The 25,399-nt window shown below is 38.8% G+C and overlaps 1 protein-coding gene and 1 long non-coding RNA gene across 2 annotated transcripts in view; one reads left to right on the top strand and one right to left on the bottom strand.

Moving 5' to 3' along the window:
* The window catches only part of LOC130914457 (glutamate receptor ionotropic, NMDA 2D), a 176,455-nt gene that overhangs the window by 54,472 nt on the left and 96,584 nt on the right, over positions 1 to 25,399 (top strand). The window contains exons 2-3 of the mRNA XM_057833666.1: positions 17,843 to 18,181; positions 18,509 to 18,715. Coding sequence (XP_057689649.1) covers positions 17,894 to 18,181; positions 18,509 to 18,715 — 495 coding nt within the window. The 5' untranslated portion in view covers positions 17,843 to 17,893. The remainder of the gene's footprint in view (positions 1 to 17,842; positions 18,182 to 18,508; positions 18,716 to 25,399) is intronic.
* Positions 1 to 25,399, bottom strand: part of LOC130914458 (uncharacterized) — a 63,330-nt gene that overhangs the window by 17,942 nt on the left and 19,989 nt on the right. The window contains exon 3 of the long non-coding RNA XR_009062927.1: positions 506 to 549. This is a non-coding gene — a long non-coding RNA (uncharacterized LOC130914458). The remainder of the gene's footprint in view (positions 1 to 505; positions 550 to 25,399) is intronic.

Raw genomic sequence — 25,399 nt, 5'->3', positions numbered from 1 at the left:
ATCACAATGGCAGCAGAACGTACAGACAACTGAGGTAAACACCCTGGCCGACTGCCCAGTTGCTGCCAGTGGGCTCGTTTGAAGGCATCGGGAGTCAGGCTAAAACTAAGTTCACACAACTTAAGATTTCGAGTACAGTTAACTCAAAAATTCAGGTACGGCACACAAACTTGATAATACAGGTTAATTCAACTCATTTAGTTAAGTTCTCAAAGTGAATAAGTTAACTTAGAAATGCTAAAAATAACAAATAACTTAAGAAAACTGAGTTATTTCCACTTAAATTCTTAAGTTCACATGACTAAAAGGCAGTGGTGGATGAAGCGCTCGCGCTTTTTTTTTTTTTAATACTCAAGTCAAAGTACAGATACAGGTGCAAAAATACTTAAGTAAAAGTACAAGTATCCAAGAAAAAAATACTCAAGTAAAAGTACAAATCTACTTCAAAATTTACAATTTCTCCTGATGCAAAAATGTAGTGTTCATATATACGCATGCACTGTACCTTATGATGTGACATGTCTTGGATAATGGTCTTTGGGGATTATCCTGTCCAGGGAGAGAAGAACTTTGTGTTAAAGTATGACTATAATTGAGACAGGTGGCCATTAAATTGGGTAAAAATAGTTGTCCTAATGTAATAACGGTCCACAAAAATCTCGGTTCGGTACGTACCTCGGTTCATTTTCGGTACAGTAAAAAAACAAAATTCAAAATATAAATGTGCTAGTTGATCATTACACACCTTTGTGCTTTCAACAATAGGAACATTAGCCTATATAAAGCTAGAATTCTGCTCAAAAAGTAGCGGGTATTTAAAGATAATTCAACAACAGTTTGCCTTTCAGACCCCGCGTATTGGTGAGCTTTCTTTCTGAAAGAAAGAAGAAAAAAGAAGTCCTGTGCTAAAGAGAAAAGCAATCCCAATGACAAAGATTTTAACATGTATTTTACAAATGAAATGCCTCAATGAATCATTTTTTTTTCTTATGAACGTTTTTCACAAGCTTTATATGGGGATTTTCTCAAGTTAAAGCGCCACACAGAAATTAATAAATGTATTTGTGTAAGCAGGATCTGTGTACTATTCTTATTATTTATTTCCAGGTGTTTTAGCTCATTTCAATTTATTTTATTTAAATGGGCTATTATTTATGTTATTATGTGTTTATATTTTACAAATGTGATGTAGTATGCATTTATATTGTATATTTTATGCTGTCTAACTTTAGTTCCTATGTAAATATTAGTTCCTACTTGTTTTGTTGTGGTAGGAGGGTTTTGTATTGAACACGGGGCCGTGTTGGTTATTATTATAGCAGAGAAGACAGCAGTAAATCAACAAAGACAAGTCAACTGTGCCCCGAAGTACCACTCAAGAGATCTGATGGACTCAATAAGTGGGTTACGATTGCATATTACTTTGAAAATCGACCGGATCCACCGTATTTTTACACGAGTGACTAACGGTCTGCCCGATCCTAGCTACCGGTAGAAGTATTGACGCAGGAGGGTCGCGTCTCGCGTCAAATAATAAACTCTGCCGTTCTTTTCGCGTGCATCATTTTGAGCCGCTTCTAGGACGCGTCTAACACGCGGCCGCACTGCGACTGGTGTGCATTGGCTGATTGACTTTAACGCCCGCGTTTCACTGCGTTCTCGCGGCGGCCACGTTGTCGCGCCGTTGACGTTTCTGGGTTTTATACTGTCCTACCGTGTTGGTCCTCATTATAGTAGAGAAGACGGAGTAAATATAAGCTACACAAAGAAACTGTAACCCGATCGACTCACAGCCTCGAAAAATAAGGGTTACATTTAAGCCTGAACGATATATCGTTTAACCCTTTAACACCGAACGTGTCGGCAGCGACGCGATTACACATATCGTCTTTGAAGCTTCGTCACGCTGTAATTATGTCACCCACGTGCCGCTGGTTGGTCTCATTTGGAAGTGCGGAAGTTGATGTCCACACCAGTTTTTATTTGAAGTCAATCGACCAAGAAAAACGGGAGATAATATCATTTGAGTTTTATAGTTTTATTGCACTCATAAATATGCATTCAAACGCTGCATGGACCATGTATCTATCTCCATATTTCCATCATTTCTTGTCCTTTTTCAAAACCGAAAGCAGCACAAAAGACTACATATCCCAAGAGCCGTTGTGATGTCAAGAAGGACGAAACTAATGTGATCATTTTTAATAAATTTCCCAACGAGGCGCCAACTCATGAAAGGGAGGCATGCGACGCAAGCAACGGCCGGTTGGTTTGAGCGAGCGACTTTGAAACGTGCAGAATGAATATAAAACTACATTTAGCGCAAGCTAATGCATTATTTCATTAACTCAAGGAGGAAGATGAGCCGTATGTTGTCTTTTTCTTTGCATGAGTCGACGTCTTGGCGAATAGAAGTGACGGCAGCGCGCAAATGGCGAAAGAGTAGGCTGTGTGACCTGTTCAAGCTTTATTGAGTGCGCAAAAAAAAAAAAAAAAAAACTTTATAGGGTCGCATGCCTGCAAATTTTGAATTGAAATGAACTACTTGTCAATATTTTTTAAAATACTTTTTTTCAATGTTATATACAGGTATATTTTTTTCTTTACTATAATCGTTTCAATTTTTATGTAGATGTGTGTTCAAGAAGCTTGATTGCATGTAGGTGTATACTTTTGATAAGGTGATGGGTACAACACCTAAATTCACAAAGAGATATCCTCCAAACCCTTTTTGTGTTAGATGACATATAAAAAAATTCTCACTATTTTGCACTGTATATAACCTGTTTTGACCATAGTATGTGTAGAGGACAAAAACGCCTATGACCATACCTGCTGTTTGTGTTGAATTGTCAAACATAAAACTATTCAATCTTATTTTTTTCAATTGAATGTTTATTCTAACAAGTTGAATAAATATGATCAAGCTTCAAAACGGTTGGTAGAGCATGTTTGGTTGTCAGTGGGACGTAAACATTACAGATTTTGAAAAAAGATTTTGGGATTTTTTTGTCTTTTTGGGTCCAAAATGTGGATTAAAATTGGTCAGTGAAAAAAACAACAGTTTGGACATGAAGTTCAAGGTGTCTTAATAAAAGGGAACCAACTTGGCCATTGTAAACAATTTTTTCTTTGAATTATAAAGGCAACATCAAATGCATGCAAATGCGGCCAAAATAGGCTTAGGTGTTAAAGGGTTAAACATCGCCATCGCGATATGCGCATGCACGATAGTCCCATCGCAAGGACGTGCGATAGTTTTTTTTTCTCTTTCCAATCCATTCGCTCGCACAGCCTCTCTCACCCCCTTTCCCAGCTCTCAGTCACTGCGGCACTTGCTTATTAAAGTTAACGATGGCTTTGATCTGGTCAAAGAAGCCGGGCAGCAATCTGTCAATCATCGTTTAACTTGTTAAACAGTTTCTGCAAAGAAGCGCGGGCTGGAATGAATGTCTGTGTCTGTGGGGGGAGAATGTGGAGACGTTCGAGACATATTAAATAAACGCCAGAAGTGATTAAGAGGAGTTTGTAATTTCTACATGTCACTCCAAAAGTCGCAGCCATGTTAGGTAAACAGAAGCATTTAATAAAGCCAAGCATTTTTCTAGTACAGTACTTTATTCTTGTTTAAAAATGATTCAGTGGGACAGTTATGTTTAAAACTGATCATAATTATTACATTTGAAATGCTTAAAAAGCATTTATTAATATATCTATATATATACATTTTTTAAAATTACACTTTGGGGGAAAAAAGTGAGAAAAAATGTCTTATATTTATCTCTTTCTAGTGCTAGATCTGAATAACTACATTGAGCACACACACACAAAAATGGGGTGGGGGATGCGCTACTTCGCGGTTTTTCACTTATCGCGGCGGGTTCTGGTCCCTATTAACCGCGAAAAACGATGGAATACTGTACACTGTGGTCATGATGAGTCTTTTTTTTTTTAATATATCGCAATATAATATTGCAATATATCGCAAACCCCCCAAAAATCGCAGCAATAGTTTTTCCAATATTGTTCAGGCCTAGTTACATTACGTAAGAAACTCGTTTGGTACGCCTCCGTTCCGAACCGAGCACCACGTACCGAAACGGTTCAATACAAATACTGTACATGTACCGTTACACCCTTAATATGTGTCCTGATAGGACTGGTTCCAGCGCATCCATACACAACCCTAATTATAAAGGATGGATGAGGCTCCTCAGAGATGTCCTAAATTCCATTGTATGAGGACTCCATAAACTACTGTTATGTATATTGATCATGTGTACAACACTTTGTCATTGAACACAATCTTTTTTGCATGGCTGTTGTTGTGCAGATATGTTGCTATACGCTCACCACGTTAAATAAAAGAAAAACTCAGGGCTGCCAAAAAAGATTAGGTTTGTTGTCTGGGCCGCTGACAGTCAAATTACTTTTTTACGAACAACACATGGAGCTCGCAAGCTCCACCTGGGATATTTTCTACCTCCTAGTTTTCGCTTTCTGCAACACAATTTCTGCCTTTGCTGCTTCCCGGCGTCGAATGACACACCTTCAAAAGAAGTTAATTTGCCTTCAGCTACTTAAAAGAGTAATAAAGTTTCAAACTAGCGCAGGTGTTGCTTTGAGACCTGTGACAGCTTCCTGTGGATAAACATTGGAAGTCTAAGTGAGTGTATGGTGCATTGCAGTTGAAATTGCTTAAGAGTACTACTTGGAGACTGCCGGCGTTAACATTTCTGTTTCTAAATACACTCTAAGTATTCCTGAAGGTGCTTTAGTTGGGTTATCACAATCACGAGCACGTTGATTCTAACAAACGCAACTGAAAAAAAGAAAAAAAAAAAGAAAGCAATCGTGCAAATATAGTTGGCAGCTTGTTGAAAAAATGATGTACATATCTGCTGAAACACTGATATAATCACAACCAAGGGCGCATGAACCACGATCAATCAAAAGTTTACAGGATCTGATTAAAATAATGCTAAACTCGAAGGTCACGTTAGCAGCCCTTTGCCAAGAGATGTTTGTTATCCTATTTATTTTTCATATGAGGGAGCTGGAGGGGAAAATGTGAAGATTTGCATTACAACAAAAGATTCATTGGAGGCAGAAAGTCAAGTGAAACAATCATCGTTCAACCTCAGCTCTCCTTAGTCTGTGTTTACTGTCAGCTTCCACATGCGCTTTTCATTGTTCTGTTTGCAGTATTCCAGATTGGATTTGCTGTAGCCAGATAATGTAGATGAGGATTTACTTCACTGCAGCCTTCCTCAGTAAGCTGTGATTGCTCACAGGCAGCCTGTTCTCACATCAAGTTAGTCAGACTTTGCAGGACTGGAAACAAAATATTTTGTATTGGCATTGTAAGGTGGAAAATGTGTTGTTTTTTTTCAACATCTTCTTAAGCAGTGTTGTTAATAACAGCGTTAAGAGTATAAAGGCGTTACTAACTGCGTTAGTTTTTTCAGTAGTGAGTAATCGAATTAATTAATTTTCTCATCTTAGCAACGCCGTTACCGTTACTGAGGATGTAAAGGCGTGCGTTTCTATCATAGCCGGAGTTTGACTTTTGGGGCAGGGAGGGCACAACGTGTTGATAACCCCGAAACGCAGTGTCAGCAATAAAACTAACTTACAAGAATATTTATGATAATAAGTTGACACTGAGCGTTTTTTGTTTCCCATCATTCTTGAGGGGAATTTTAAGGCTGCTTAGGCAATACTATTCGCTAAGATCGTCATCCATTGAATATGGTACGCCCGACGGTGTCGTGCCAATGTAGTTACCCCAGTCAAAAATTGTATCCCCTGGGCGGAGCCATATGGAGGTTGGTTTGTATCTTTATTATTCAATCGAAAAAATAATGTTTCAATAGAAAAAAGTTGCTTCAATGAAAATATATATTTTCAATCCAAAAAAAAAAGTGTTTGAATGCAAAAATAAATTTTAAAACTCAAAAAAATGCATGTGAAAGCTATTTTTCTTTGATTGATTTGTTTTTGTTGATTGGAGTTGTTGTTTTTTTGATTGAAGCAACTTTTTTTATTGAAATAATGTTGATATGTGTTTCGGCCACATTTTGGGTAGGACGTTTTTGTCTTAATTATTCAATCAAAAAATAAGTTGCTTCAAAAATATATATATTTTTTTTCAAAAAGAAAAATCACTTCAAAAAATAACATTTCAATCATAGAAAACATTTTTGAAGGCAAAAGAATATCTGTGATTGAAAAATTTGAATGCTTAATTTTTCATTGAAAAAGTTTTCTTTTGATTGAAGCAATCCCTTTTGTGTTTGGGCCATATTATGGGGAGGACATTTGTTTCAAAATCATTCAATCCCCAAAAAAGTTGCTTCAATAAAAAAAAATGTATATATTTTCAATCAAAGAAAAAAATCATTTGAAAAATTGCCTTCCCCTAATTTTTTAAAATTTATTTATTTTAATTATATACAAATCAAATGACCGTCTAAGGTGCTAGTCACATGATCTGTTCGAAAAAATAATTTTGACCCATTATAAAAAAAATTTTTTTTTTTTGTTCATTTCATTCATTGTTGTTGCAGTTTTATTTCTTTACAACTTTTACAGTATATATATATAGGAAAAGATAGGAAAGACAATTTCACGCAATAACACTTTTCAGCCACCGGAGGGGAGCCTTAAAATCCACTTATAGTTACTATGTGTTACTACGTTGGTTGAATGAGCGGGAGTGGGGAGGAGGGAAGGGTGTTGTGACACCGTTGCAAACGCGATGCTAGGTGGCTCGATGCTACGGTAGAGATCACATGCATATAGAACTAGATGCGAAATGACAGACACGGTGGCGTTAGCACATGTATAGAGAATTAGATGCAAGGGTGTAGGTTTAGTCTCAACATTAGTAGGGACGTTATCACAGCATAACCTGTATGTACGCTTTTGCTGGGGACAGGACATTAATAAGACCAAACAGATTGGGCGTCATGGGTCAGGGCTACATTTCTCACGAATATGAACCTAATTAATGGATAGGCTAAATCATCAGTGCAAAATAAATCTGTATTGACTTATACTAACTTTCATGTGTATTGGTTCAGGTGATACACCGTTCGATTTCAACCTTTGTTTTCAAAAACTACAAAAGAAACATTTTGAAAACTTCCAGAATCAATGTCTGGATTTTGTTAGCAAATTTAAACTTCAATATTTGAACATAACTTAAAGTATATTAACATAAACATTAAATACAAACTTGTAAACAACTATCCAGGATTGCAAAAAAAAATAAACATTTGTCTTAAGTAGGGTTGTTCCGATCATGTGTTTTTGCTCCCGATCCGATCCCGATCGTTTTAGTTTGAGTATCTGCCGATCCCGATATTTCCCGATCCGATTGCTTTTTTTGCTGCCGTTTCAATTCCAATCATTCCCAATAATTTTTCCCGATCATATACATTTTGGCAATGCATTAGGAAAAAAATGAATAAAACTTGGACGAATATATACATTCAACATACAGTACATAAGTACTGTATTTGTTTATTATGACAATAAATCCTCAAGATGGCATTTACATTATTAACATTCTTTCTGTGAGAGGGATCCACGGATAGAAAGACTTGTGACTTTGTGTATTGTAACTAAATATTGACATCTAGTGTATTTGTTGAGCTTTCAGTAAATGATACTGCAGGCATGCCCCAATGCATGATGGGAAGTGAAACCATTATGGATAGAAAGACTTGTGACTTTGTGTATTGTAACTAAATATTGCCATTTAGTGTATTTGTTGAGCATTCAGTAAATGATACTGCAGGCATGCCCCAATGCATGAAGGGAAGTGAAACCATTATGGGAAGTAAAACCATGACTGTGCGTTGTGCTACCAGTGGATATATCTTCTCTGCTTTGGGAAAATACTTGTGGTGTTAAGACAAAGATCTATTGCTACTTTGCTTCCCCACATTGCATCCCATGATATTTCTAGGCTTCAAAGCCTGACAAAGTTCACTCTACTCGTTTTGCACTGCATTTTATCCCTCTATAAAGACATAACGGCGTCATTACATGTTGAACGCGACAATGAGTGAGAGGATCGTGCAGCGTATATATTAATAACGTTAACGTGACATATTAAATGATAAATTAATTGCCGCCGTTATTGGGATATTACTGATAACCCTACGTTAAGCCTAAACTAATGACACTGGATGAGTGTAAAATATTATGTCTGTAACATTAAATACAATAAAACGATTTCATAAAAAAATATATATATTAAAAAAAGGCATGGCGGATATTTTTTTGCTGATTCCGATACTTTGAAAATGACGTGATCAGGATGCCGATCGATCGGGACATCTCTAATCTTAAGACCACTCAACATTCTCCAACTAAATAAATAAACATATCTGAAAAAACGTCTTAGTCAGGGTATAACTACAAAAAAAAAAAAAGGGAGCCTTCCTTAAGATAAAACACTACTGCTTTTGTCCACAAGCCCAGACAAACTCAACAAAAAATGAAAAATGCTGAGGCTCCTTTAAGACCACATAAATAAAATAAAAATGAAAACTGGGGAGAAGCGGGTAAACCTCAGTTCACTATATTTCTCAGTTTTTTAATTGTTAACAGTACAAAACATACAGGAGGACAGTTCTCTCTAAGCGGCTTCCTACTCGAGTTTTGCAGGTTAGCAAATTCACATAGTATAATGCTATGCTAACTCTGATGCAGGTCAGACTTTCAGTAGCAAAATTTGTGGCGTGTTCCCCACTTTCAAAACATTGACGTCTTTTTACACTAATTACAGTGGTTACTGCTGCTGAGAAAAAAAAAAAAAAAACTTCTAATATCCCTCCTCTTCAGAGGGGGTGGAGTAGGCGGTATGTTGTTGACATGTTGTATTTCTGTTGGGGCTATCACTGTGTATGTGTGTGTGTGTGGGGGGGGGCAGATTCAGCAAGTAAAAAGGGGTAAATGTAAGTCTGAACAAATGAACATAATTCACTCAACAATGGTAGGCGCAATGCTATCAGTACGACATATGGGAAGACAATCTAGATTACTTTATATAACTGAAGTCATTATAAAATTCAAATAAGGTTGCTTAAAAGTTGGGGGGGACAATCTGAGCATCCTGAAAAGTTGGTAGTGCCATGTCTCTACCATCCCTATGCAAACCTACGCCCTTGACTAGATGTGAAATGATAGACTCGCCGGCGTTAGTAAACGGCCGCCATCTTAAAGCAGTAGACTTCTCAGGAAGGCTCTGTTGTAGAGAACCTTTCTAGCAAACCTAAGTAACTTTTTATCTAAAATACTCCTAAATCGGCAAAATCGGGACTTGAATTTATCTTTAAATGATGAAACAATTTTAAAACTTTCATGTCAAAAGTAAGTAGACAGAATGGAACTAATGCAACAATGGGAGCAATTTTAACAACTTTAAAGATTGATTCACAACATTAAATGACTTCCAAACATAGCTAAGGTTACTATGTTTTTTTTTTTTTTTTTTTTGGAATGAAAAAAAACAAGAACGGTAACACCAGTTACTTTGGCAAGTAACTAACATTCAGGTAACTGAGTTACTAACTACATTACTTTTTGGGAGAAGTAATTTGTAACTGTAATTACTTTTTAAAAGTAAGATTAACAACACTGTTCTTGAGGTAAGTGGTTGTTTTTAGCTTGAATGCGTAAGTACAACGTGTGGAAAAAGTAAGCCAAATAAATGCAGGGTTTCCAACTGAGGTGTTATATATTAAGGGAAAAACTATTTAAGACTACCTGGCTCTGTGAGAAAAAGTAATTGCCCCTTAAACCTAATAACTACAGTACTTGCAATAACAGCTGAAATCAAGCTTTTCTATAACTGGCAAAGGGTCTTTAACATCTCTGTGGAGACATTTTGGCTCATTCTTACAGAATTGTTTCAATTTATCAACACTGCATAGTTTTCGTGTTTGAGCGGACCATTTTATTTTATACCCAATAATTACAATGAGATTGAAGACTGGACTTGGAATTGGCCATTCCAAAATCTTTATTTATTTATTTATTTATTTATTTTTATGCTATAAGATGTTTACTTGCTGGGGTGCTTTTTTTTTCTTGCATGATTTTCATTCCATTCCATTCAGAACTTGCAAGGCAGCCACAGACTACTGTATAGACAGTCATTCATCAATTATACATCACCATATTTGACTATTGGTAGAATGTTCTTTTGTCTTGTCAGTCCATTGGATATTCTTATTAAAAGTTATGAGTATCATTAAGATGTTCTCTTTGCAAACGGTACATGTCCTTCTAAAAAAATTAGCATATTGTGATAAAGTTCATTATTTTCTGTAATGTACTGATAAACATTAGACTTTCATATACTGTATTTTAGATTCATCACACACAACTGAAGAAGTTCAAGCCTTTTATTGTTTTAATATTGATGATTTTGGCAAAAAGTCAAGAAAAAACAAAAATCCCTATCTCAAAAAATTTGCATATTTCACCCGACCAATACAAAAAAGTGTTCTTTAATACAAAAAAAGTCAACCTTCAATTAATTATATAAGCTATGCTCTCAATACTTGGGAATCCTTTTGCAGAAATGACTGCTTCAATGCGGCATGGCATGGAGGCAATCAGCCTGTGGCTCTGCTGAGGTGTTATGGAGGCCCAGGATGCTTCAATAGCGGCCTTAAGCTCATCCACAGTGTTGGGTCTGGTGTCCCTCAACTTCCTCTTCACAATAGCCCACAGAATATCTATGGGGTTCAGGTCAGGAGAGTTGGCAGGCCAGTTGAGCACAGTAACGCCATGGTCAGTAAACCATTTAGCAGTGGTTCTGGCACGGTGAGCATTTGCCAGGTTGTGCTGAAAAATGAAATCTTCATCTACATAAAGCTTTTCAGCAGATGGAAGCATGAAGTGCTCCAAAATCTCCTGTTAGCTAGCTGCATTGACCCTGCCCTTGATAATACACAGAAGACCAACACCAGCAGCTGACATGGCAGCCCAGACCATCACTGACTGTGGGTACTTGACACTGGACTTCGGGCATTTTGGCATTTCCTTCTCCCCAGTCTTCTTCCAAACTCTGGCACCTTGATTTCTGAATGACATGCAAAATTTTCTTTCATCTGAAAAAAGTACTTTGGACCACAGAGCAACAGTCCAGTGCTGCTTCTCTGTAGCCTAGGTCAGGCGCTTCTGCCGCTGTTTCAGGTTCAAAAGTGGCTTGACCTGGGGAATGTGGCACCTGTAGCCTATTTCCAGCACACGCCTGTGCACGGTGGCTCTAGATTTTTCTACTCCAGACTCAGTCCACTGTTTCTACAGGTCCCCCAAGGTCTGGAATCGGCCCTTCTCCACAATCTTCTCAGGGTGCGGTCACCTCTTCTGGTTGTGCAGCGTTTCCTGCCACACTTTTTCCTTCCCACAGAGGTGCCTTGATACAGCACTCTGGGAACAGCCTACTCGCTCAGAAATGTCTTTCTTTGTCTTAGCCTCTTGCTTGAGGGTGTCAATGATGGCCTTCTGGACAGCAGTCAGGTCGGCAGTCTTGCCCATGATTGCGTGCGATTTGAGTAATGAACCAGGCTGGGAGTTTTTAAAAGCCTTAGGAAACTTTCGTAGGGGTTTTGAGTTAATTTGTTGATTCAAATGATTAGAGTACCTTTTCATGATATGCTAATTTTTTGAGATAGTGATTTTTGGTTTTTCTTGACTTTTTTGCCAAAATCATCAATATTAAAACAATAAAAGGCTTGAACTACTTCAGTTGTGTGTAATGAATCTAAAATATATGAAAGTCTAATGTTTATCAGTACATTACAGAAAATAATGAACTTTGTCACAATATGCTAATTTTTGGAGAAGGATCAGTATATGAAACTTTGTTTGTTTTTTGGTTTTCTGTTAAAACTCTGTCATTAATGTCATTTTTACCCCGTCTCTTCCTTCATGTGGAGTCATGAACTTGACTTTAACTGAGACAAGGGAGGCCTGCAGCTGTTTAGATGTTGATGAGTTATCACTGTGCTTTCAGGGTCATTTTTATAGGCCGGCTCCTGACCATTGTTCCATTTTTCTCCATTTTTTGTGTATGATTCTTTCAGTGGAGCTGAGTCCAAAGCCGGTTTATTTCTTCACATTTTCTTCTATTAAGTCTTAATATTTACCAAAACATACCAAAAAAACCATACATTTGTTATCATGACTCACTTTGTACTAATAATTGGATAACCTTGGCACCTCACATACACAGAGCTCTTGGAACATTGCAGATGTCATGCTTCCTCGACATATTTATTCACAAAACCATAGAAAATGCTTTATGTCATCACAGTAATTTAGATGTCATGATGCTGACAGAAAACCATTTCACATTGCTTTGCCTTTTGCTGTTGCACATATTGCACATCAGAAATGTCCAATGTCTCCAGGGCACAGATGTGAGGATAGGTGGACTTCTGTGCTCTACTAAAATGCTCTAGTTTTAGGAATCTACTCTATCGCTGTGGGGGTACATACACTTTTTTTTCGTACAATTCAGTCCTAAATATCTCATGAGAACACGTTGCCAGAGGACATTCACTACACGGTATTCACACTTCCAACAAGGCTGACTTTGGCACACATTGGTAGAGTTGAGCTGCGTCTCCCGAGAGTGAAATACCGTGACAAGCCTAACAGTTAACGGCTCGCAGCTTGGTATAGTAAAGAATATATCTGCTTCAAATTATACGAGGTACCATATTTCTGCTGCTGTTCTTCCCACCGTTCCCGCAACATCCTCCACGCCTTATAGAGAAGAAAAAAAACAACGAATCTCTGTTTTTTCTCACCCCCGTCCTTCATTATCACATTTTTCCATTCTCTCACAGCGCATCTCTACACACCTCTATCTTTTTCTTCCCCGCCTTACTCACTTCTTTTCGCAGGGACCCCACTGCTACACATGCACACACGCCCGTCACTCAAAATATGAGGTTTGGCAGTGTATTTATTTAGGCGGAACACGTACACGCTGCCCCAGTAATCAATACCCTTTTTCATGCTCTAACCTCACATTTGGTCCCACCACCATGCTTCATTTTAGCTCCCTCATCTTCTCAAACGCATCCTTGCTCCATCTGGGGTCAGAGTCGCTGTATTTTAGCTGTATTCTCATTTTCTCTTTATCACCTGAATGACCGATGAGGGTCAAAGAATCATCAGACTGTGGCAATGAAAGGGAAAAGTTGTATGAAGATGGAGCGAGAATCATAGAGAGAAGGAAGCCTTGCAAACCGATGCTCAGCAAGGGAGTCACTTTTAGATGGATTGGCAATGTTGTCGTGGTCCTTGTTAATCAGTGCAATTGTGTATAGTGGAGGGAGGAATGATGGAAATCAGGGGACGGGGAAGTCTGAAGAGAAACAAGGATGGAAATGGAGAACGAGAAGCAGGGCAGTTGGCATCCCAACTAAATTGAAAACGATGCGATGTGTTTTAACCCCGTTATCTCCCCGGTGGTCATTAACTTTCAGCATTCCTGTTGGTTTGCGTACGTGCACCGTATTAACCCTCACATCACGCTATCATTAACCAGCTCTACAGGCATGGTGTCGCCATTGCATTCATCTTATCTGTGCATCCTAACATGCAGACGCCTGTGCGTGGTCGCAGCTGTAAGGGTGAGTGTGTTTACAGTGATCTTAATTGTTGTTATCATTCATGCAGCACAATAACCATCTCCGCCCACATCTTTTTCTCTGCCTGCTATTAACTCCCTCGCTGTGCTTTCCTCGAAAGGCCTGCTTCTATTTTTCCTCTTTTACATATTGTTCTTTTGCAGGCTGCACCCTAAATAGCAGCAATTTATTCTTTTCTTTTTCTGTTTCACTTCCATTTTTTCCAACTTCCTTACTCCCAAAATATGGGATCGCATATTATGTGGTCCATTTACCTCATCATGTGTCTGCTCTCAAGTGGCCGGCCGTGAATTTCATACCTCTGCCTTTGTTAATGGCTAAGGCCTGATATAATAAGAATAAGGACTTTTTTAATCATGAGAGAGGTTTTATGTTACACAAAGCAACAACTGGGAAGTACAAGAAAAGGGAAACACAGTGGTCTTAGGACTCTCGGGAAGAGAAGGACATGCTTGCTATTAGGAGTGGGAACCCCAGGGCACCTCACGATACGATTCGCGATACAAGGTTCATGATAACGATTATCTCACGATATCACAATACAGCAATTATCGATACATTGGTCAGAAATTTGATACATGATATTCTACGATATAACTATTGAAACTGGAAAAAAAGATATTTCAAAATAGAAAAAGTACTGTTTAAGTCATTTATTAAACAATGACACCTTTCCTGTGCAACATTGCTGTAAAATATGAATCTACTGCAAATTGTGTACCTGCACATATAGAGGAAACAAACCACAACCACTGATATCTCTTGGAGAGATCATGATGAATGGCACCCTTAATTTCTTTAAAGTTTTAAATCTTAAAAAAATAATAATAATAATAACAGTGCTGAAGGTGTCAGTCAACAGTTGAGCTTGGAGTGGGGAAATGATAAAATTGGTGGGTCTTTTCTTCGTATATGACCTTAGTTGCCAAAAGCATTGGTTTGAGCACTTCCACCATCTGCTTCAGCATTTGAGATGTCGGGCTCAGTCACAGCTTTCCTCACCTTAAGACAGTGCTTCTCAATTATTTTCTGTTACACCCCCCCAAGGAAGACGTAAATGTTTCGTGCCCCCCCAAATTCTGCCGCCACTGAAATTAGTATCATTTGTCTATAATATTATTATAAGTACGCCTCTGCCTCACATTGTATCCTTTTTTTTCTATTAGAGAAAATAACAACTTATAAAGTATAACGTTATTAATATTGTTTTGTTTGTGACAGAAAAGACTTAACACGCATCAATTTGCCTGAATTAAAAAAAAACAAAAAAACATCCAAACTGTAAAAATACACTCAAGGTACATTTTTTACCATTTGATACTGAAAAATAAAATCAGTAAATAATAACAAATTGAAATTGATTAGAAACATTAACTCATGAGGACAATATGCCAAAAAATTTCCCGAAAAAACAAAACTGAATAGAAGAAGAAAAAAAAAGTGGACAGAAGGACAGTTTTTATTTTCGCTGCTCCCAGTATGCTCCAGTTTGCAATGACGTGGGGTTATTTTGCACTGAGCATGCTAACAGTGCTCACTGGTTTACTGATATAACACTGACAAAGCGGGACGATTGTTGGCAATATTCGGCACGTTTTCGCTGAAAAACAATCAAGCGGTTTATCAATGAGATTGGGGTCTAATGTCTTTAAGTGGCGTCTTAATTGATTTGGCTTCCGGCTGTCCGCTATAATCATGTTTAGACACAGTAAACAGTGGTCTTTCCTTGTCTACCACTGTATTCAATTACAAAGCCAAACGGCAAACGGCCCGAAAAAAGCACATTCTCGGCGGCCGACGAAGAACTGTAGGTGAGGGCGGTCATCGTGATGATCCCAAGCCGAAAAGGGCACTTCTTGGGCGGACACGTGAGAACCGGAGAAGACAGTGGGTCGCTGCGTGAGTCGAGCCGGAAAACGGCTTTCGAAAACGGCGCACAGCTCCTCTCCACAGCTCTCCAGCTCTGCATGAGTCTCTTCCGTGTGCTCTTGCTTACTTCAAAAATACTGCGCGCACTTTGAAAATGAGAGCGCCACTGCCACCCACTGAGTGGATGTGCAAGTACACTTTATTCTAGTACGGCCAAAAAAAAAAAAAAGCATGTTCCCCGAGGTCACACGCGCCACCCCTGGCATCGCTCTGCGCCCCCCTGGGGGGGCGCGCCCCACTATTTGAGAAGTACTGCCTTAAGAACAAAAAATAAATAAATAAAAAATTAATAGCTTTTGAGTTGAAATCCTGATTTTTTTGTGTTGGAAGTATTGAGTGAATTAAAAAAAAAATTGAATGGAATGTATAGAAATTAAAAATGCAATAATTACCTATTTTTCATATGTAGGCTACATTAATTATCATGCACATCACCTTATATATCTTGGATGCTAGTCAAACCATTTTTATAGCTTACTGCATCAAAATGGCAGGAATAACAGTTTGTGTAGTAAAACAGATGGAAAGCGGTTCTCAAATAATATCAAATAAATCAGTAAGTTCATGTAGGCTTGTTCGATATTCATTTTCCTCCAGTTTAGGGTCCTGGTTAGTTTTATATCATTCAACACCAAATGTCATGAAAATAATACATGTAAAATAAAAAATCAATTACATTGCAAAACTTTCTTACCTCAAGTGATGAAAGTGAAGCAGTGAAGAAATCTGACCACTTAGTCACCAGCTGGGAGTGAACTTTATTTTTGTTAGACAATTCTTGAATAAAGCAAAGTCCTTATTCACCTTACTTCCTTTCTTGTTGGTTAAAAATCTAAAGTGTGTCCACATGTGTGATTTGTAGTAATATTTTTGTCACTTTTTCCTCCACTGTTCGCACGAAGCTTTTTAAAAAAATTTTCAACCCACTTGGAGCTTCCTCTCTTCTTCCCTAGACGGCTTGTGCGCACTTTACCTTCACCGCAACTCTTGAACGCCCCTAGTGGACCGCCAAGGAATTGCTCAACAAATACAGCAGTTTACAGCATCCAATGGCCAATATGTCAAATAAAAGTATCGATACTTGGCGGGAGCATATCGATAACTGATCGGGTTGCAACATATCGCGATATATTGCTGTATCGAGATATTGTCACACTCTTACTTGTTATGCACTGTTTCTTCTTTCTCGCTCAGGTTACAATGTTCATCAAAGGATAAGCAGTATGGAAAATGAATGAATGAATTCGTAGTGTCAAGACTCAGTCATCACTTTCCATACAAATATTTTCGGACGTAAATAATCATATAATCATTATCTTGCTCAAGAATACTCATGATTGGGGGCTTAAACTAGGCATGTGCCGGTATGAGATTTTGACGGTATGATAACATTAAGCAAAAATACTGCGGTTTCACGGTATTCCAATTATAGCTCTAAAACATGACTATAATGTTAAAATACATAAATAAAATAACTAAAAACAACTTAAATATTTTAAACTAAATTGAATATAACTTAAAGGCTTAATCAACAGCCACAGCTCAAGCTAAACATCAGAACATATGGCGGAAAACACTCATGTGACTTGAAGTTCTGCTCTGAGACCCCCAATTTGTAATTAATTAGATTACTCACTATTGAAGAAAATAACACCGTTAGTAACGCCGTTATATTCTAACACCGTTATTAACAACACTGCTACAAACTGAACCAAATCGCCCTCAGTGAACAATCTAATTGGTTCAAGAAAAAGTCTCATTGCTAATATATATTTTACATCAGCTAACACTACCTCGGACATGAAAGCCAAAACCTGACAGGACAATGAAATCTAACATTCGCATAAAAGACTACTGGAAGCAAAAGAGACAAGAAAAACTACAAAATGAGAAAAAGTTGGAGATAAAGTCATTCATTTATAGAATTAAAGACTTTATGAAGTAAATGCTCATTATGTTCAGGCCAGAGGAGAAGTTCCTGGTAAAACAGTAGCTTGCTCCTATTTTCAACACGTTCTTACTTGTGTGCAATCTAAGATCACTTTCAGTCGTCCTCCCTACCAACCTCTTTTTCTGTCTCTTTCTCTCCTCCTCCTGCTCATCTAATTCTTTTACTCTATTGATCTGATTTAATGTCCTCTATAGTGGGTATTGGAGGAAAAAGCATTTCGGACTAACTTAATCTCCCTTGTTTCTTCTTCTCCCCCGCCAACTCTTTCTTTCAGGCAGCCTGTCTTCGTGCCATACATATCTGCCTCCCCCCTCGGCAGGTTGCAATGGTCGGCATACCTACTCTCTCTCTCCTGTTGGTCCTGGCAGAGTGGAGAGGCCCGGCGGATGCCTCCCCCCACCTGCTGCTGCGGCCCAGCCCACGGGAGCGCGACGCGGGGACAATGATGAACTTCAACATCGCCGTCATCCACGCCGGCGCGACCGTCCAGGCGGAGGCGGCCATGGCCGGGCCCGGGGGACGGGTGCTCTACCCCGGCTTTGGCCGGGTGTACGGTTCCCTGGGGGAGAGCGTGGTCACCCAGTGGGGCTCTGCGAACGTCATCTGGCTACAGGTTGGAGAATGTCGCTCTACTCTCTGCTTTTTCAGCCTCACTTGAAGGGAGGGGATGACAAGGACCAGCTATTGTTCAATATCATTCATTATATGAGCTGAATGGGAGTGCGGTGCTGCAGTTGTATGAGGCTTTTCAGAATGAGCGAGTTGGCTCTTTGAAAAAAAAATACTCAAAAAAATGTATTGTTCACCTCATGCATATTACATACACCTTCCATATCTGCAACACAAAGGCAAGACACCCTGATATCGTCTACTAACTCTTTTTTTGTCCCCCTGTGTTTGCCCCTCTCTCTTACATTACTTCCTTCCCTTCACTCCCAAGGTGAACGACAGCAGCCCTAAGACGGTGCTGTCACAGCTGTGTGATCTGCTGGCTGCGAGGCCCCTGCAGGGTCTGGTCTACGAAGAGGAGAGGCCCCCACGCACGGCCTGGGGTCCTTTGGCCCCCATGCTGGAGTTTGTGTCGGCCCAAACGGGACTGCCCATAGTGGCTGTAGGAGGGGGAGCGGGGCTGGGGAGGATGCCACAGGTAGGAGGAGGGAGGTTGGATTGGGTGGGTGTGGAGATGTTTAAGGGATGTGTATGTGTCAAATATGGGGGGTACTCAAGGGCAGAGTGCAGGCAAGTAAAAATGATGTAAGCGGAACATAATCAGAAAATGGGCCATCAAACGCCAATGGTTAAATTATTTCCCTGCTGTATTTGTCCACTTGGGAATCGCAAGGCAAAAATGCAACCTCGAAACGTGAGTGCAGTTGTAGTATGAAATTTGCTAACCTGGGGGTAAAAGATACTGTAGGACAAGCCACACAAAACGATGCTGTGCTAATTGTTGTCAACCATGTGTAAAGATTACTCTGCATGTGTTTTTATTCTGATATTTTTCAACAATTACCGTATTTTTCTGACTTTAAGTCGCAATTTTTTTCATAGTTTGGCTGGGGGTGCAACTTGTACTCTGGAGCGACTTATGTGTGAAATTATTAACACATTATTATATTATTTTGGTGTTTTGGAGTGACACTGATGGTTTGGTAAACTTGTTATTATGTTCTTTATAGTTATCTGAAAAACTCTTAATAGCTATGTTACATTAACATACCGGCAAAGTTCGCATTTCGTTGTTAATGCATCATGTAACATTATCATTAAAGATGTCCCGATCGATCGGCATCACGTCATTTTCAAAGTATCGGAATCGGCAAAAAAATATCGGACATGCTTTTTTTTTAATATATTTTTTTATTTCAATTGTTTTCTAATTGCATTTAACGTTACAGACAAAATGTCTTACACTCATCCAGAGTAGTTTTGGCTTAAAGTAGGGCTATAACATTTACTGCGTTAACAGCGGTAATTATTTTTTTTTAAATTAATCACGTTAAGTAATTAACGCATGCGCTGCACGACCCACTCACGCATTGTCGCGTTCTATCTATAAAGACGCCGTTTTACCTATAGATAGCGCTAAAAGGCAGCGCATAATGAGTAGAGAGAATTCAGACAGCCTTAGGAGCCATTTTTTATGTGGCTAAAGCCTTACAATACCTCTCTCAGCAATTAAATATAACGTGGGAATGTGGGGAAGAAAGGTAGTAGTTGATCTTTTTCTTAACACCCTATGTTCTTTCCCAATGCAGAGAAGATATATCAATTGGTAGCACTACGCAAAGTCATGGTTGCACTTCCCATCATGTATTTGGGCAGAAGTTAAATGGCTGCAGTATCATTTACTGAAAGCTCAACAAATACACTAGATGGCAATATTTAGTCACAATATACAAAGTCACATTTATCCTTTAAGAATTACAAGTCTTTCTATCCGTGGATCCCTCTCACAGAAAGAATGTTAATAATGTAAATGTAATCTTGAGGATTTATTGTCATAATAAACAAATACAGTACTTATGTACTGTATGTTAAATGTATATATTCATCCGAGTTTTATTCATTTTTTTTCTTAATGCATTGCCAAAATGTATATGATCGGGAAAAATTATCGGGAATGATTGGAATTGAATCGGGAGCAAAAAAAAAAAAAGCAATCGGATCGGGAAATATCGGGATCGGCAGATACTCAAACTAAAACAATCGGGATCGGATCGGGAGAAAAAAAACATGATCGGAACAACCCTATTTATCATACTGTACACTTATTCAGCATGTTGTTGTCTATTATATTTTTATTTCAAATTGCCTTTCAAGATGACATATCTGTTCTATGTGCTGGATTTTATCAAGTAAATTTCCCCCCAAAATGCGACTTATACTCCGGTGCAACTTATATATGTTTTTTTTCCTCTTCGTTGGGAATTTTATGGCTGGTGCCACTTATACTCAGGTGCGACTTATAGTCCGAAAAATATGGTAGTCCACACATTTAGTTCTGAAAGAATTCATTTAAGCATTTTGCTTTTTCCCTGGCTTTTTGGGGCTTTATTTGGCATTTTCCACTGGTGTCTTTTGGCTACTTTTTTATGATTGTTGAACTAGGAAACATACACCAATTATGTCATTCTATATGGGGGGAAAAAATAATTTCCTTAGATCGATTTTAGCAGTTCCACTGTACTTTCTGGCTCATAGAGAATGAACGAAGATTTTGCTAATGTTTAAACGGGGCTCTATTTCTATTCTTTGAGTTATCATTACATTAGAAAAAAAATTCTCTGCACAAAAAATTATATGTATTTTTCTTTGGTCAATCAATTAAGTAGCTTATTCTAAAAAGAGATACAATTTATAATGTCATTTGTCGTGCTTTGCTCATCTGTCTCTTGCAAACTGAGGCGCTGTGGTCTGACAATACAAAAGGACAGCGGCTTATGTAACCGCGCCATCTTGCAATGTCACACTTGTTGTGTATGCGCTTGGTAAAGACGACAACGGTTTGGGGAAGCGCTGGCGGGGCGAGGGCGAAGCTGAAGGTCAGCCTTGCTGCATCTTGCCAGTGTTTGATCTGTAAATGGCACCAACTGGGCCTGTCACTTCTTCTGTGATGTTCTGGGTGGGAGGAAGGCATCTAGCAGACGTGAGAGGCCACTTGGAAAGCTGTTTAGGAATTTACCCTATCTTTGATAACAAGCTTAACATCCATATACCACTAGTACTAGGAGGCGGGGGTCTCTGGGTTCCTCCCGATATGATTTGCGACAAACGGCTTACAATAACGATTATCTGTCAACATGGCGATTCAACAATTATAAATACATGCGATATACAGCAATTAAAAAGAGAAATAAGCTATTTCTAAATGAAAAAAATAAACAATGTTCATTTTTCATACTGTTGTGGCCATTCTGTCAAAAACCTTGGTCTTCCGCACAGACCTTGAGAATATTTTAGTGCAATATTTCTGTAAATAAATACAGCAACACAATATTATTGCAACAGTCTTCATTTTAACTAGCTTTGAATGCTCATTTTTCAGTGCCATTGACAGCACTAGATGTCCCATTCATTTTGCCTGGGAGGGACAAATTATCATTTGTTCATTTGCCTCCTCCCAGTCAAAATGAATTGGCTGTTTAGCGCTGTCAATGGCAGCCAATGAGGTAACATAGACGCTATTCTAATGGTCTAGTGGAAAATTTTGGTAGCAACCTGTTGGTTCTTTTGTTAAACAGTGACCTCTTTTTAAAATGATATATCGATAACCTATAGGGATACTAAGCATCGTGATATATCATAATATAGATAAATGGTCACACCCCTAACTAATATTCTCCTTGTCCTAGTCAGAGGTGGGCAGAGTAGCCAAAAAAATTGTAAAAAAAAAAGTAGTGTTACTTCAAAATAATATTACTCAAATAAAAGTACTCATCCAAAAATGTACTCAAGCAAGGGCGTAGGTTTGCATAAGGACGGCAGGGACATAACACAATCAACTTTTCAGGATGCTCAAATTGTCCCCACCAACATTTAAGCAACCTTATATGCATTTTATAATGAGTTTAGTTATATAGGTCATTTAGATGTCTTCCCATATGTTGTGAGGATAAAACTGACCATACCATTATTAAGTGATTTTTTTTCATTATGTTCAAACTTACATTTACCCCATTTCACGTGCTGAATGTGGCGGTCCATTTTTTCCCCCTCAAACACACATTTGATTGGCTGACGACTTGACCCACCCCCGACACACACCCACACAGCCCCGACAGAAATACATGTCGACAACATACTGCCACCTCCGCCCCTTTCGAAGAAAGGGATGTTAGAAGTGTTTTTTTTGGCCAGCAGCAGCCACTGTTAGTAATTCAAAAATACGCCAATGTTGTGGAGGTGAGAAAAACACCACTAATTTTGCTACTGGAAGGTCGACCTACATTTGTTAGCATAATATTAAACTGTGTGAACTTGCTAACCTGCAAAACCCGAGTATGAAGCTGCTTAGACAGAAGTGTCCTTCTGTTTGTGTTTTCAACTTTTAACGTGAATTAAACTGTGAAAAATCTAGTGAACTCTCCTGTTTAGAGAGAGAGGGGTGTTGCATAACCTCATATGTTCCTCACACAACACAACATAATCATAATTAACTATGGACATAAACATTTTGGGGGGGGGGGGGTTGGATGCCGCGAGCTACCAACACTAGCGTTGTGATCGACCGGTCGATCGTAATCGATGTAATGAGCACCTCTGATTCATCGTATCAAGTAATCAGGTTCATATTTGTGAGAAAGCCTGACCCTCGTTCACGCAATCTGTTGGGTCTTATTAATGTCCCATCCCCAGCAAAAAGTGCACATGTAGGTTATGCTGTCATATTGTTCCTACCAATGTTGGGACCAAACCTATGCCCTTGTACTCAAGTATAAGTAAAAAAGTATTTGGTGAAAAGAATACTCAAGTAATGAGTAATATTGTGAGTAACTGCTTATATTTTTGTTGGATATTTTTTTTTTTAACAATGTTTTTTTTTTCTGAGCACAAAGTTGTCTATATGGATTGTTGTTATAATGATACTGCACAATAACCCATTACATAACCACATTAAGCCAAAGCGGAAATTAAAAAAAAAAAATCGCATTCCGCAAAAAAATACATAAATGAAGCATTATTCGTCCAAACAGCATGACTGCCGTCTGGTGGAGAAAATGAGTTTGAATAGTGAAGCGTTCCTTCATAATTACTGTACTATTTTGAAATTAAAAGGATCGTATCTCCGGTTTTCCGTGGTATATCGGTGCCAAATAAAAACTGGGAGATAGTTTAAAATCCGCGCTTTTGAGTCATGTTGAGCGCAGCGCTTCATTTTTTACAGTGCTTTAAAGACACCACATGATTGTATAGGCCGGCGTGAAGATAGAACGGCAAGCTTGCGTCTGATTGGTATAATGAACTCAAGTGATTATTGTTGTGACGTCTCAGTGGTGAAGTCGGTAGAGCTACCCCGGTAATATACCAGGCACGTCTTTACCATTGGCAGAGCAAAAATGTTGCGACTCTTGTGTAGCCCAAATTAGCGGAGTGAGAGTAGTGTTTTTTTTTCTTCACAAATCTACTCAAGTAAAAGTAAAACGTATAGCTTAGTAAAACTACTCTTAGAAGTTCATTTTTCTCAAAAAGTAACAGAGTACATGTAACGCGTTCCTACCCACCTGTGGTCCTATTGCACAAGTACCGTAATTTCCCGAATATAACGCGCACTTTTTTTCCCCAACTTGTAAAATCATGGTGCGCATTACAAACGGGTACATGGATGGAGACACGGCCACGTTGTGTTGAAGAAACGTATGTGGCGATCCGTTGCGGTACATGACGTCACCATTTTATTTCGGTAATACTTCACTCTGATCGGCCAAATGATTTCATCTGTGTTAAATTCTGCTTTTTTTACTCTTCACAAAGCACAGGATTTAGTTTCTTGAACTCATTTGAGTCAACGTTTATTGCAGCTCAGCAACTCGGACCAAAGCAAACGTAACAACACAGACTTCCTGTGTGTGTTCGTCAACTATATCTGTCCCTCGGGAAACTCAAACCAAAATAACAATAGTTCCTATTGTTACTGTCGTGTCGACAGCGATGAGCTCTCGGATTTCTGATTTACGTTCTCACTTTCATTTTACCGTATCAATCAATGGAAGAAACATTTATTCATCATGATGAAACAAGCAAGTTATACAGCAGCCTTTAAAAGAAAACTCACATTAGTTTGGTTTTCTCCTAGAATCTGGTAAGTTGGAGAAGTTGTCAAATCATATTATTATCGTAATTATTGTCAGTTTACGGCAATGTTTTGAGCTACCAATATGCAATGCTTGTGCTGTGTTTCACCAGTCAGTAAAATGACATTTCTGTATCTGTACTAAAGATGCACCTATACCGATACTAATATCGGCAGGGGGCGCCGATCCGGCCCAAAATGGTGGTATCGGTATCGGCGAGTACCAACAAAGACGGCACCGATACCATTTACCAGTCCATTATTATAACATTTGATCGCAGCCTTTTTTTTTCCTCCTGGCGCTCACTACACTTTGTCTCTGTGTTGTGTGATGACACGTGACCACCAAACAGCTATCGCTATTGGCCTGCTCCAGACCAATGAGAACGGGCCAATAGCCACTTCTGACCAATGACATGGCCGACATGGCGACATGGCCGACATGGCGGCGGTCGGGAAATATTTTAAAATAGAAATCCCGTCAATTAAAATCAATGGCTGCGTGCAAGATTTGCGGCCTGAAAGTTTCGAGATGTGGAGTTAAATCGGCCAGTTGCAATACCTCGAACCTGATAAAACATGTGAAGACGAAACGTGAACGAACACAACGAGTTTGAGCCTGCAAGAGCAGGACTGCTATCCAGAGGAAGGGCGCTGGACAGGTGCAACAATCTCTGGTCAGTTCACTACGTCTACTTAACTTTTATTGTCTTTTACTGAAAGAAATGCTGCAGTAATTTGGGAACTGTTTCCAAAGTAGGGTTGCCACCTTTTAGAAATAGAAATAAGGGACCCACCCCCTCCCGAAAAAACGAGGCTAATAGAGAGACGGGATGCTGTGGTCAATTATTGTTACTTATAATTGTGAGCGTCCGCAAATGCGGAAACAAGGTTGGACCTCGAAGCGGACAACAAGCGGGGAATAAGTACAAGGGTTTAATGATTGCAAACAAAAAAATAACACGCGATCGCGGGATAGTAGAAATAACAAAAGGAGTCCGTGACAGCAGGTCGACGGAGCTCAATACTACAAACTCG

The sequence above is a fragment of the Corythoichthys intestinalis genome, chromosome 4 (assembly GCF_030265065.1).
Source record: "Corythoichthys intestinalis isolate RoL2023-P3 chromosome 4, ASM3026506v1, whole genome shotgun sequence".
NCBI classification, from domain to species: Eukaryota; Metazoa; Chordata; class Actinopteri; order Syngnathiformes; family Syngnathidae; genus Corythoichthys; species Corythoichthys intestinalis.
This window is presented reverse-complemented; position numbering and strand designations above follow the sequence as displayed.